At 45.3% G+C, this 15,242-nt stretch overlaps 1 protein-coding gene across 1 annotated transcript in view; it reads left to right on the top strand.

The window, feature by feature from the left end:
• Nucleotides 1-15,242, top strand: part of LOC307070571 (protocadherin-15-like) — a gene marked incomplete at its 5' end in the record, with an annotated part of 157,721 nt that overhangs the window by 58,616 nt on the left and 83,863 nt on the right. Inside the window, 2 exons of the mRNA XM_079729078.1 lie at nt 5,352-5,445; nt 11,635-11,763. Coding sequence (XP_079585204.1) covers nt 5,352-5,445; nt 11,635-11,763 — 223 coding nt within the window. The remainder of the gene's footprint in view (nt 1-5,351; nt 5,446-11,634; nt 11,764-15,242) is intronic.

Genomic DNA, 15,242 nt, shown 5'->3' on the forward strand with positions numbered 1-15,242 from the left:
GTGAGATTATATCCCCACAAAGGAACTTTTACAAGCGCTCATCTGTTAAAGCCAGCATCGTTTTAGTGTCTTAAGCCAAGCCCCGATTGAATAGGACGCTTATTTTCTCGTGTACGCCAGCCGGCGTGCGTCTTCAAAGGCCCAGCGCTGCTATATCAGCTCCATGTGACTCGCACCAAAAAAAGGGAAACCTTGACCATTGTAATCTTCCATTAGCTTTGTCATCTGATTTTGCTCTTTCAAGTGCTGTGTCTTTGACAAAGAGAATAATGACATGGCTTCCAGAGCGATTGTTCTACGTCAGCCCTCTCCGGCACTTGTGCAGGCTCAAAGGAGCGCTCGGATGAAAGGGGTGGGTGGCAGAGGGAGAGAGAGGGAGAGAGGGTGAGAGGGAGAGGGGTAGAGAGGGAGAGAGGGGGAGAGAGAGGGAGAGAGAGACATAGAGAGAGAGAGAGAGAGAGAGAGAGAGAGCGCACTTAAACAACAACAGTAGAGAGAGAGAGAGAGAGGGAGAGAGGGGGGGAGAAAGAGAGAGAGAGAGAGAGCACTTGAACAACAACAGTCGAAAGATTGGAAACTAATCATTAGCCTCCCACTGATGGCAGAGGGCCTCTAATGGAGATGTTTGGCGCAGACACAGAGTGCTGTGAGATAAGGAAAATGCATGTGATACTCGTGTCGGTTGAAACAAAGGGAAATGCATGAAAAGTTAATGTCATGCGACACTCATGGAGCGTCAGCGTAGTGTGACATTGCAGAAACGTTAAAGGGGTGATATGATGCCACCAGGTGTGAGTGCGATTACAAGCCTTTAGAAAATCTGTCTTTTCCTGTGTTTGAGTGACATCACAAGTGGGAGTGTCCACCTAGATGTACGATGGATAGAAAGACAACATTAGCTACAGTCCACTGGGTAGGCTGGTAGACTGATCTATCCAGCATACATCTAGGTCAACATTCACTAAAATACGGCTTGTAAAGGCTCATCACTCTCATAATGGGATAATATCACGCCTTTAACGTAACATAATATTCCTGAAAGTTATTGTTAGGGAAAATTTGTGAAATATAAATACTGGAGTTTCCTAAAACTTTCATGTAACGTTCGCCATTCATTACCTGTGACCACAACGTGACTTGTATGAAAACGTAATAAAGCGGAACTTTGTGATGCATTATGTAAACGTGAATCTCCATTAACGCTAGAATAACGTGCAATTTACTAGGTCAAAGCGGAGGGAAAATGCCGAAATCTAGCACACTGGAGGATGATGGGTAGACGGATTGTAGATTAATAGTTCATCGTTGAATAACATGCATGCCGGTCTCTGAGGCTTTCTCCGTCTTTCCTGCTTCATATTACAACCCATTTCTGTCAACACTGCAAACACCACGGAGCACAACGAAGCTAGAATAATTGAGGAGGTTTGCAAATATTTAAATTTCTACTACAAATCATTTTCACAGAGTAAAGATCCCCAGATGTACGAATCCACGGCAAGAAATCGTTTTGGCAGACTAGGCATACAATCTACAACGTAGAAGCATGAATGCAAGATACCGGTGTAGACAGCCGAAGCAGTTATCCCAAACAGAAGTATAATTCAGCCTTAAGACTGCAGTGGTGGCCTTCCAGATACATTTCCTGCTAATTAATCTCTTTTGCATTTTTCTGGGCTCGCTGCACCAAGATAGGCTAGGGTGCAGCGAGACGGATTGTATTGCTCATCCCCGTATCATACAGCCTTTGTTTTACTTTTAATCTGCCGCACAGATGAGGGAGGGCTTTGTTTCAAATGCTGCCACTGCACCACGATGGCGGAACAGAAAGCAAGCAAGAAAATAATCATTTGCATTGCTAGAAGACAACTGGTTGGTTCCCCCATTTGCTCTTTCGCAGTTCACGCTTTGATCCAAAGCAACTTCAGGATTTTGTTAGTATTTAAGATAAATGTCATTAAGGAGCAGCACGTTTTTACTGTAACATAATTCAATGAAAGCTCTTTAAGGTAAGGAGCAGGTAGGGAATCATATTATACAATGCCAACAGCTAGACTGCACACAGGTAGACAGCCCAGAACCGTTGCGACTGAGAGACATCCCCTCCCCCCCGAGATTTTGAATATCTTGCTTGGTTATTCTGAAATTATTTGTTGCAAACATCATTGCACCGAACTTAGATGGCACAAGGTCTTCCAGATCAGAACGCACACACAAAACATAAACACAAATACACACGCGTTAACACCAGAGCATCAATTCATTCTCTGATGTTAATCTACGAGGGGCATGTTGTTTTTTTTACAATTGCTGCAAATGGGGTCAGCGGCCTCGCGGTATACCTCTCTCCAAGAAGTGCTGATAAACTGCGCCATGACTCCCGAGCTTACCCGTCCAATGATTATGCACTACACCGTGCCCTCTGTCTCTGTCTCTGTCTCTCTCTCTCTCTCTCTTTCTCTCTCTCTCTCTCTCTCTCTCGCGCACACACCCCTATGCACACACACACGCACGCGCGCACACATCTTTTCTTATCCTGCTGGGCGGAGAAGGCTTTCGGGGGCATCGCTGTAACTTTTTATAACATACACGATACACACGGGGCGGTTCCATCCAGAACATATGAATGATGTGGTCCGGGCTTCTATTACTACCCCTAAGTTGGCCAGATACCCAGTTGTATCAGGGGGGGTAGGGCCTGTGAAAAAAATTCCCCATGCCTGCTGAGTGCAGGATACCAGACGGCCAGCTTCTCTCTGGGGCCCCATGTGGGCTTCAAGGCACCTCATGGATGTCAGGTGCTCCACTATAAATTCAGTCAGAGCTGCGATAAAGCAGATTACATTTGCTCCGGCGGACGGAGGGTAGCGGTTGATCTGGGGAGGGGGTGTGGGGACGCGATGGTTGGGCGGACGGACGGTCGGGGGGAGGAAAGTTACCAGGGGCGGGATGGTTCTATCGCCTGAATGGAATAATAAAATAGGAACTCAAACTATCATTCTTTAATATGGGGTTGGAATGGCTGGGCTGCGACTCCACCATCAAACCCCCTTCACTCTCTCCGTCTCTCTCTCTTGTCTCTCACTCTCTTCCCTCAGCCCCGCCATGCGACCACATCCATTCCTTCCTCTGCGGTTCTCCCTGGTTGTCTTTAGAGGATACACACTCTTCTCCCAATTTGGGATCCTCTGAGATCAGTCAGGGCCGCCAGACGCGGGGCCTCTCTCAGCAGCACAACTCCTAAGCGGCATTAAATGATCCCGGTGGGCTAAGAGGGGCCAAGTCATTATGACCATTATCGTCATCATCATCTTTGTCTGTATCGCGGTCATCACTTGCAGCCCCGTCTCCCTAGTCTTTTATACTGTGTTGCCTCTCTGGCTGGTGTCTCTTGCTGGGAACACTCGGCTGCTGTTGATTCCGGGCTAATGGGTGGGTGTAGATAAAGGAATCTCGCTGCTCTGGCACAGAGAATGCTGCTCTGAATGTTTATGGGGGCTGTTTTGTTTATTTTATTAGTTCATTTATTCATTTATTTCTTTCCTTTTTTTTTCTCCGGGAGGGAAAGCAGTGTTTGCCCTCTTGAACCGGAGCGGATGCAGGACTGGGCGAGAGGGCTAGAGGCGTGCAGCTCTCTGACCGAGCGGCTTTGAAGAGCAGACAGTGGTGCTCTTTGTGTGTTTCTGCCGCTCAGCGCGCTGTGATGGACAGGGGGTGATTGTGAGCCTGCGGTCTAGACACACTGCACTTTAAATTAGTCATGTATGGAGGTGTAATTTAGACGCATTCCCTTAGAGTCTTGGTGGAGTGTTATGGTGGAATGTGTTTGTGTGTGTTTGTGTGTGTTTGTTTGCCTGTATATGAGTTCATGCATTACTAAGCTTATATTCTCCAGTAATTGTTTGGGTTTTTGTGTCTGTCTTTGTGTGTGTGTGTGTGTGTGTGTGTGTGTGTGTGTGTGTCTGTGTGTTGTCTGTGTAAATGTGTTGATTGAAGGCATGCCTGTGCCTTTGTATGCACACCAACGTCACTGTGCTAGTGCAAGCACACATAGCAGCCCTTTCTTGCTTGCAGTGAAGTTCCTCCGCTATCCTCCTGCATGTTTTGGTCTGCCGGGATGCTAAATTACAGCTTGTAAAGGAGGAGTGGTGCTGATGCGGCTGTTGCTGTCACCGGGAGGAAAACATGTTGATGCTCATGTCGGTGGTCTCTGTGCACTGCCAGGAGGATGCGCATGAGAGGAAGACAGTGATGTACACAGAAAAAAGAAAACGAAGAAGGAAAGACAGGCTGGTCAATTGAAATCAGAGCCTGTCATGCCAAATCGATGTCTTTCCTCTCAGTCACGTTTTATGTACCGCTGTTTTTTTTATGATGTAGATTGAAGTAAGTAAAGGAGGAAGAATAACCAGCTGGATATTCTTTCTTCAAAATGTCTTTCTCTCTAGTTTTGTCTCGCTCTCTGGCTCCTTCTCTCTTTGTCTCTATATCTTTGTCTCCCTTCTCTTCCCCAATATGCTCGCTTTCTGCCTCTCTTTGACTTTTGGCGTACTAACTTGATGTTGCAATCCAGACACAGCCATGTGAGACAAGCCCATTTAAAGGCGTGTTAATTCCTTCTTATTACCCAAACCGGTCATTTAGCAATGTGGGACAATCAAGGGCTCATTGCACCAGGGCAGACTCCATTGTGCACAGTTCATGTTATCTAGACTTGGTTGTTCTTTCAAGCAGATGCTCTGGGCAAAGGCAGAAGTGGGCGATGCAGCTGCACTTGAAAAACAGCCATTTAGCTGTTAGCATTTTTATTTTATTTTTTATATACACTGGCAGTGGAATACAGATGAGCAAGTGCATATTATATCTGTCTAATAATAACTGCATGTTAATGTATTCCCGTGGCGTCCCGACTAGATAGTGTTTTATTTCCCATTGTGAAAAGCCCTTGTGGTTCTGATTTATTATTGTTTCACTCAAAGCTGTTGATTTGAAGGATGGAAAGCGGGGAAAAGATTGAATCGAAACGATGAGACAAGGAGTCATGTCTTCTGTTTGCTGACCAGAGACTGTAGAAATAGAAATGAAAATGGTCTTCAAAGCGATCAGAGATGCTCATGTTGCAGTCAGGAGATACAGCGAGTTGGTCGGCCTTAAGAGATCATAGCTTTTTTTTTAATAGTCGATGTATGAATCCAGCTGAGGCCGATTCCTGCCTGTAAAGCAAACAACAATATTCTCCCATGCTTTGCCTCTGGTCTTGAAACTGTGCAGGCGGAGACCGGCTTTGATCAAGGGCTTCGGCCCGCCAATGACATGATAACCAAGGTGTTTTTTCTGTCGTCCCACCCCAGGATCGGACTCCTCCTCCTGGACCAGCCTCTGGACAGAGAGACCACTGACCGGTACCTCCTGATCGTCACCGCCTCCGATGGAAACCTCGGTGGGGTGAGACAAACATCATCTCTTCCTCACTCGTTCTGGCATTAAAGTAGAGCGTCTTCAGGGATATTAACCTGTCAATGGTTTGTTTGTGACTTGTGAAAAGGATAATTTACAACTTTTTTAGGTGTACATGCTTGAGTGGTTTAATGATGTTGGACCTTGTGATACCAGTTGGTAGCTGGTAGCTGGTAGCCTCTTTAATAATCAACATATCATCACATCACCATACATTACACTAGGCTATTCTGTTCGGGCCTTTTCACACCGGTAAGTCTGGCCCTCTAGTTGGCCACATTGATGTCAGTGGGCGGGAGCACTTGACAAACAAGCTCCTTCAGACACTCAGGGTAACAACACATGTGCCGCCATCAGCGAGCCGTTCGAGTGGATACACGGGATGAGGAAGAACGGCAAATTTGTATTTTCTATGAGATACCCCAGTAGTGCATACCCTTGTTCTTGTTTAATAGTTGTTATTCAGTCTATTTCTGTCATAACTGCTCTTATGGCTGTGTTTACTCTAAAAATAAACATGGCCGCTCGTTGCTCCGAGAGACACCATTACTGTTTGGCCAGCGATGACATGAGTTTGACGTCATCAGCTCCTGTGCTGTCCCTGATTGACCTGGTTACTTCTTCAACCACGACACAGTCCCCGAATGGCCCCCATAGATTGCAATTTCACCAAAACTATGTGCGGCCAGAGGTCCAGACTGAACTGCGTAGCAAAACAGAACGGGAGGTCCCGTGATCAGGAAGGTCAACAGCCTTCGTTTCTACCACAGTGCTATCAAACGTTTGATTTTATTAATAGAAATTCACTGTTCCTTCATGGCTCCCTTCTTAAAGGTCCCATGGAATGCTACTTTATGGATGCTTTAATATAGATTTTAGTGGGCCCATAACATAGTATTTGAAGACGTTCCCGAAATTCAGCCGTGGTGCAGAATTACAGCCACTACGAGCCAGTCGCACATTGAGCTTTCCCCAAACGCGCCGTTTCGGTGTCTGTAGCTTTATGCAAATGAGGAGTAGAGAGGTGGGTCAAGGAGGAGGTTGGGGGTGTGGCCCTGAGCAGCTTGCGGCCACGGTACCATGCGCTCTGTTTACAGTGGATGTATCGCAATGGCGAGGCACACACAGCCTTTGGCCGTCTTCTGTAAATATTCGAACACTCCGGGTGCTCCGGCGGGAGTCCTGGAGCTCTATATGTAAATAATATCATATTATACATAGATATCTATATCATATAATATATATATTATCACGGCCAAAAGCTTTGTGCTTCTCCAGACGATATTATGAATCTCAAACGACTACGTCGGGTTCTCCAACGTATCTGGTTCTTCCAAGTAGACTGAACCACGACATGGATGAGAAAGGGATTGTTGCCCGCGGTTGTTGACCACGATTGTCTCCCGCCGGAGCCTTACCACCTCGGCAGCGGGCAGCGGGCAGCTCTTAGGCACCACCGTCTCCTGCAGTGGGTAGTGGGCAGCACCGATGCAGTGGTCTCTCGGCAGGGGGCAGCGGGAAGCGCGGCTGAAGCGGGAGACAATCGCTGTCAACAATCGCGGGGAACAATCCCATTCTCCTCCATGTCGTTTTCATGCCATGGGATCTTTAACATATTTCAATGATAAAATATATAGTATCAGTTGTGCGGTATTATAATTGCATCCTTCCTTATAGCGAGAAGTTAAAGTGGCTATCAAGCTTACATGGAGTGTACCTAGAAAGACAAGTGGATCTTGTCTGCATGATAAGAGATCTCAGTCGCAGATCAATTTGCAAAGGGTACAAGTTGTGCTTGTTTTGTCTCGGTTGGTATGTCGTGTCTGCATCATTATTTCATGTTTTAAAAAAACACAAAACAATGTCTTTCGTAGCTTAGTGTCAGCACAATGCCTGCTAAAGTGAGCATTTAGGTGGAAGTTAATGCACCGTTGGAGACTCATCTATGTTTAATGTTTTTTACTAGCAGCTTTCATAGATTTAAGAATTCAGACAAATTCTTTCTTACTATTGTTACGTGTGCATAAAACCAACAGTCCTGCATCTACTCCCTCCCTCACAACTTTCACCTCCACCGCCTGCACCTCCACCATCACCACCACCTTCGCAACCAACCTCACCTCCATCCCCTCCAAAACCTCCTCCACCACCTATCCCAGCACCATCGCCACCACCTCCACAACCATAACCATCGCCTCCAGCACCACTACCTTCCCCCTTTACCATCACAACCACCATCGCCAACCTTATGTCACCATTAGCAGCATGCTCTTGTTTGTTTCCATTCTCTCGAACTGTCGCTGAGTGCTTGTGTTTTAGCATAGGTAGACACACAGAAAAGCTCTGTCTATTACTATTTGTGCATAACACATCACTTCCACCCTGAAATTCCCATTAACCACATGCTAACGTGCCTTTCCATTCCTCAGAGCTGCCTTTGAGTGTTATCGTGTTAGCATAGGTAGCCTCACAGCAACAGTTAAGATGGACGCACTATACCTCTCAGGGAATGTGGCCAGGAATAGTATAAATCACCCTAATTGAATCAGACTCAAGCGCGGCTGGTGCGCCACTGTAGATGTCTGTTGTTCAGGGCTGGCTGGGAGGCAGTTCTGCTCCTTTAATACTGTACCGTGAGTGTATGCTGTATTGGTAATGAACATTAGCTGATTAACTGTCGCAGAACCCACACTGATTGCTGATTGGCCACGAAGTGCGCTGGCATAACCATAAATACTGCTACACAGGGTACCTATCTTGAGAAGTGTGTTAGTGTTTTTTTGTGCATGGGCCGACGAGTTTCAGTGTGTGGTATGTGTGTGTGTCTATGTGTGTTTGTGTGTGTCTATAGTCATGCTATTTGTCATTTGAAATAACCTGCTGCACAGGCTGTTGTTTTTCAGGAAACTAATAGTGTAAAGCAGAGACGATTTATGCAAGGCATTCGTGCATTTATTGAACATGGCTTATCCGCTTATATTTGCTGAACAGCAGCAGTTTGTCAATGATTACAGGAGGCTTGTGTAAATCTACGTGCTGAGATGAACTAGATGAACACTTCAAGTATAAACACATATATATATATATATATATATATATATATATATATATATGTACATCAATTAATATAAAACAAATGTAATATAAAAATATAAAGTTTATTCCGAAGAATAATGATCAAGGGCAAGTTAATTGCTCAAACAGGAAGGTATATTTTTGGATAGGATGAATAAGTCACTTTTTCGTTTTCAGATATGATGGATTGAGTTCAGACAAAGGTGTTCATCTGCCAGAAAATCTGTTGTCTGTGTGTATTTAAAAATAATCTCTCATGTTAACTTCAATGTGAAGTTCACCCGATATATCTAAAGGTTCCCTGGCCTGTCTTACTTGATTTCACTAATTTCATAGCAGTATAAAAATAGAAAAACAGAGGATGTTAATCCCTTTGGTTTCACTTGTACAAGTCATTAGAAAATTCAACGCTCTTCCAAAACCCTCCCGGTCAAAGATGGCGTATATAAAGCACAACAAACACAAGGCACATAATGACGTCATCTCCGGCACCAACACGCACCAAGCTACACAGAAACTATAAATCCTCTTTAAGGCTGTCGATGCAGGAATTTGACATGGTTTATGAAGAAAACGTTGACAGTTTTATAAAATGGCTACGTAGGAACAACTGACCACGCTGAATCATGGAGTCAAGAGATTCATTTGACTTCTGGGCTCTGGAACTCAAGAGCCTGTTACCTCTATGCTGATTCTCCAAGTGTCTGTATTGGTAGGTGTGTGTGTGTGTGGGGGGGGGGCAGGGGGCAGAAAGGAGAAGTAAAGAGTGGTGGGGGGCAGCTGAGATGCCATTTAAATAGAGCGGTAACCATAGGAACCTCAGATGTGAGAGAAAGCAACTCCTTGAATGTTGTCATAACTTATCTCTCCCTCTTCCTTTCTCTCTCTCTCCCTCTCTCGCTCTCCTTCTCTCTATATATCTCCCTCTCACACATAAGACGCATGCACTCATTCATGCACGCACGCAGAAACACACACACACAGGCACACGTATAACATTATCTCAGAGCTACACAAACATCTGCACACCTTTGCACACACAAAGAAATATTTCACCACGTAGTGCAAGTATGACAGTTTGAATTAAAAAAGGGTTAGCGCCTGTGTTGATTCAGCTCCACCAGATAAACTTGTTCAAGCCCCCACCACCAACACCACCTTCTCCACCACCACCAACGTAACCACTGCTACCAGCACCACCACCACCACCACCACCACCATCACCATCACCAGCACCACCACTTTCACCACCCACAGCACAACCTCTATACCCTCTTCGAACCAATCCATCACAGAAGCGCAAGACACTGTTTTCATCAGCAGAACTCCCTGGCCCTAGACTGGCTTGTCCTTTCTCTGGGGGCTGTAGGAGCATGTGGAGGGGAGATCAAAGAGCCGTGTCTTCCCTGTGATAAATTAATAATCCTTGCTCATTAATCAAGCTCATCTCGCGGTTGCGCATACAGGTCGTCCTCTTAGTTTTTTTCACTGCCAAAGCAGCAGGAATCCGGCCTTTGATGAGGTACACATGGGTCAAGTGTAAGAGACAGTCAAATTGGTTGGAGGAATTATGCTCATGAAGTCATGCTGGGGCTTTTGGTGGGAGATGATGGTGTTGGTATTAGAGGGGTTGGTGGTCATTGTGTCAGTGGTGGCAGCAGTGGAGGAGGTGGTGTTGTACGTGATGGTAACTGCACCCACTTGGTACGACGCGGTAGTGTTGCCGTTTGCGATGGAGTTGGAGGTTGTGGTTGAAGTGATGACGGTGGTAGAGGTATTATTGTTGGTAGAGGTGGTGATGCGGGGGGTGGTAGTGATGATTATGACAGAGATGATGAGGGTTCTTGAGCTTGTGGTGATGATGATGATGTTTATGGTGGTGATGGTGAGTGTGGAGTGAGTAGTGGTGATTGTTTTGGACCTGTTGGTAGTGGGGATGTTAGCGGTGATGGTGTTGGAGGGGCTGATGATGACGGAGATGATGTTGGCAGAGGTGTATAGGTTGTGAGTGGGGCTTTGGCAGTGTTGGTGTGAGGACAGAGGTGTTAGGGGTTATGATATGGAAAATGCTATTGGAGGCGGTAGTGGTGGTGTTGGAATGAATGAGTGAGGATGATGGTGTTGGAGGAAGGGGTGGTGGTGGGGGTTATAGTGATGATGATGATGATGATGATGATGATGGAGGAGAGGGTGGTGGTGGTGGAGGGGGTTATAGTGTTGATGGTGTTGTCAGCGCTGCTGATGATGGAAGTGATGGGGGGTTCCGGTAGTGTTGATGAGGTTTGAGGTGGCGGTAGTAATCACGGTGCTGACAGGCGCGGTTCAGCGCGTGAGTGCGCTCAACATGTGTTGTTTCCGGGGCAGCTCATCCGCGACAGAGCGTATTATGTGCGTCTCTGAAGGCAGAACAGAGATCACAACAATGGCTCCGGCTTCCCCCGGAGAATCATCACATGAAGGTTACATTAACTGGGTCGTTTGCCCCTTGCGTGGCATGCCTCCAAAACGCCCCCGCATCTGCCATGGCAACTTCAAACAATTGTCTTCTGGGAAGTGTTTATCTAGCGTAGGCCGATGCCTCAGCCCCCTCCACCACCCACCCGCAGTGTTCCCTTCCCACCACCACCGCCACCTCCTCCCCAAAGGAGCCAATTTACACTCCTGTGCACACACAGCCTCATCTGGCAAGCCGGGGGATTATAGGAATTTATGCGTATTCAGCTCTACCCTGCATGTTGATTTATATGCGCTGTGTTTGAAGGCGCACAATGTGGCGGTGTCATTGTTTGAAGGTTAATGGCAGTAAACAGGTATGCCCCCCGCCTCCCGTAAATCATCAATTAATACAATTGGCAGCGGGGAGGGATGCGCTGGGCTTCCTATTTACCGCTTTACGTAATGACTCAGCTGCAACAAGAAACGGGTTAAAGCAGCTGATCATAGACAGGCCGGTTATAAACAAAAACACTCAACTCAAGTTGTTGAAGCAAGAAAAAAACTATTCTATTGATTGTTGTGTAAGTGCACATGTGTGTGTAAATAGTCATCTTGTGTGCCAGTGCAAAACCATGTGCTCTCCCTTTCCCGCTGTCCTCCTTGAAGACGTCCACCACCACCGTGAGCATCGTGGTCACTGATGTCAACGACAACGACCCCTTCTTCGATCCCACCCTGCCCACCAATCTGACAGTCCGGGAGGAGGAAGCTGGCTTGTTTGTGGGACAAGTTAGGGTGAGTAGTTCCATACGCGCAAAGCATTTCCCTTTATCTTTATTCTTGTAAGCAGCTTACGCCCTGTCAAGCACACACTTTGCTATTCAAGCATTGAGCAGGCATTTTTATCCAAAGCGACTTACAGTGGATTCCGATACATGTCATTAAGGATCAGGTAGCGGGTTGGACAGGGAATACAGAGACAGAGCATTAAGGAGCAGGTAGGGGTTGGACAGTGCAGAGACGGGTCATTAAGGAGCAGATAGCGGGTTGGACAGTGAATACAGAGACAGCTCATCAAGGAGCTGGTAGGGGGTTAGACAGTGAATACAGAGACAGGTCATTTAGGAGCAGGTTGCGGTCGGACACTACAGAGACAGGTCACTTAGGAGCAGGTAAGGGATAAGACACTGAATACAGAGACTGGTCGGTACATTGTTGCTAGTAGTGGTTATATATTTAATTCAGAAAACGGTTAGGCATCTTGCTTAAGGATGACAAAACTACCTTCAGCTCCTCCACCTTATTACACCCTTTGTTATTAGAGCTCCTCTATATAACCATTTTGCCTTCCTGATCCAAGGGCGTGGGCCTCTGAGTGACGACGTAATGTGTCGTTGAAGGGACCTCCAGTAACTGCCGAGGACTACCAACAGGGAGGTCCTAGAGGAGATTTGTCACCCGAAGCGACGCCCCTGTTGACTAGCTCTGGTTCGGCTCCAGTGGACAGCCAGACTTTTCTAATTACTGTTGTAAATTAATGGGGCGGATGTTTGCATCCTGCATCAATCACAACGAAATGCAGGCAGAGTGTGCGAATACACACGTGTTGCAGTTGGAAAAGGGGATGCATGGCTCCTGCTATCTGTTTTTAATTTATAGCCTTTTAATTTCTTTCCCGACAATAAGGCATCAGTCCTTCATCACGTCCGCTTTGGATTCTTGCCCCTTTTTTGATTCACGATACCGGTAACTCATTAAGGAGTCCATACAACTGATATGTACATCGGTATTACGGCTCGGACGGAGGTCATTATTAAGAGAATGGCCTTTAATTTGCTCCGTACAGTACGGTTGATTGCTTTGGATAATTTTTAGTACATCTGTGTTCCATCAACCAATCAGGCCTCACATCACAACACAACGCTGTTTTTGAACTGAGTTTGGACATTATAGTGTAAACAACCGAAGACTGAAGTTTATCCCCCCGTGGATCTCAGAGATTTAATGTGACAGCACTCACTCTCCTGAGAAGATAAGTCAGTGGTTTCGTTACTTAAATGGACTTTGGGTCTAAGCCCACTTTCCATCTCCTGCCAATCATGTTTCGATTCACGGCTTGGTGCGGAGCCAACCCTTAACTGGTTCTCTGTCTACGTCCTCCTGAGAAAAACCTTTACACTAAGACGAAATCGGAACGCTTTGAAGATTTTTGAAAACTGGCTGACATGGACTGTGTTCATGGTCTATGCTTGCGGTGGGTTGTGCTATTTTCTTTGATCCCTCAAACAATTTAGTTGTATTCATTTTATTATCTATAATAGAATGTATTAGAGTCAAGCTTGTGTGCCGAATAGATACAAAGGGACAACAAGCAGCTTTTCTTTTTGCAACATTTGAAATACAATGAATGTGAATTTGAAAATCAATTACAATAGTGTCACAGAGCGGCCCCCCCAACATATATTGACTCTGCTTAATATCACACGGAAGACTTTCAGATTCAGAAAGCTTTTACATTTTATCACCTTATCATCTCTAAACAACACACACATTCTACGTCAACTTTGATCCAAGTGGTAATGTGTTTTCTCCCCTGCACTCGAGTGCAGATCGCATATCAGTGTTCATTTCCTGATAGCCGGGGTGCAGGGATGCTGGCTCTATGGCAGCAGTCTTAACGGGCTACATGCTGCAGGTGCTGGTTGACGCAAAGACGCCTGCACTGCAACTACATTACGCCGTTAAGTAGCTTAATGGAACCGCCTTATGGATTATCACTCTGGCCCTAATTGGAAATGTGTCACACCTGTTCATATTCCACACACACTCTCTCACACACACACACACACACACACACACACACACACACACACACACACACACTTGCATACACTACGACACTGTTTACTTGGCATCCACAGTTGACAGGGCTGCTGCATGTGCTTATGGGAGGAATTTGCATGCAGCCTGCTGTGCCTATATTAAGCCCTGTGATAGAGCAATACAGCAGTACACTTAGCTCGGGTGTTGGGTAATCCACGCACAACAACAGCAAGTGATTAGAGGACAAACAGATTATGATTGAGTTGTTTTTTCTGCTTCATGTTGTTTTATTGAAGCAGTCGTTAGCATGCCTTTAGTTGAATCTGCTTTATTGGCCTTTATTAAGGGCAATTCCTTATCATGCTCTTCCTACACCCTGTTGTTTCATTGATGAATAATTTCATTAAAATTCCACACTGCTTTGGAAGTTACAACTTTATTATTAATATTAAATATCTGAGATCATGGCTATCTCCGTTTTGTCGAGCACAATTGATACAGACAATTATACAAGTCAAATTACAGCTCCAAGCAATAACAAATGGCGAAGTGTTATATCTAATAAATTAGAAAGAAAACACATTTAAGGGCTATTTGCAAATATGATGTGAGTTACATTTCTAAATCAATTTGCTAAAAAGCAGGATGAGTAAAGTGCCATTAAAAGTATTATTATTGCCCAACACTTTCCAAAGTTTTTATTCTACAACACAAGTGTCATCCTCTTTGGAATAGCAGAATGCAAGACACAATAGTATAGATAGACAAGCATTTGCAAAAAAATGTTTTAGACTACATTCAAAAGAGTGGATAATTCAATATGGCAGACCTAGCTTGATTGCACTTGCCACACCCCAATGTACTCTAGGGCGTTATGAATAGAGCTATATGAAAAATGCTGGTTATGGCACCCATGTTGTCTAGAGTTGCGGGTGACATTGCCCACTTACCTGCCAAGTTGCCAGGTTTCTGTAGCAGAGATGGCAACTTGTGAGAGTTGAAGAACTTGTGAGGGCGAGAAGAAGAATAAGAAAGAGAAGCAGAAGGAGAGAAAACAAAAATGAATTGTTGTTGTTACACAAAGGGTTTCCAATATGGCTCCCGCAGTTCTTGTTTGCTGAGCTCCCTCATTATGGAAAGTACATATTATTACACTACAACTGTAATTAGAACATTGTATTTGCCTCATGGCCCCATCAGTAGTTCTTATTAGTGGCTTGGGATTCAGGAATACATTTTATAGTGAGGGGAAACAGTTTATTCTGCTTCACCGCCTACCCTGCCCAGCTAGTAAGATATGGTTCTTCACCTTAAAGTGGATGCTTAAGTGTATTCACATGGATGGGTTGGATTAAGTCCCTTCGTTAGTTAAGTCGGCTCTGTTTGTATAACTGTTACGGTTGTTAAATTATACTTGATCCTTTAATTAATCCAACCCAGGATGAATGTTT

The sequence above is a fragment of the Pollachius pollachius genome, assembly GCF_949987615.1.
Source record: "Pollachius pollachius genome assembly, chromosome: 2".
Taxonomy (NCBI): Eukaryota; Metazoa; Chordata; class Actinopteri; order Gadiformes; family Gadidae; genus Pollachius; species Pollachius pollachius.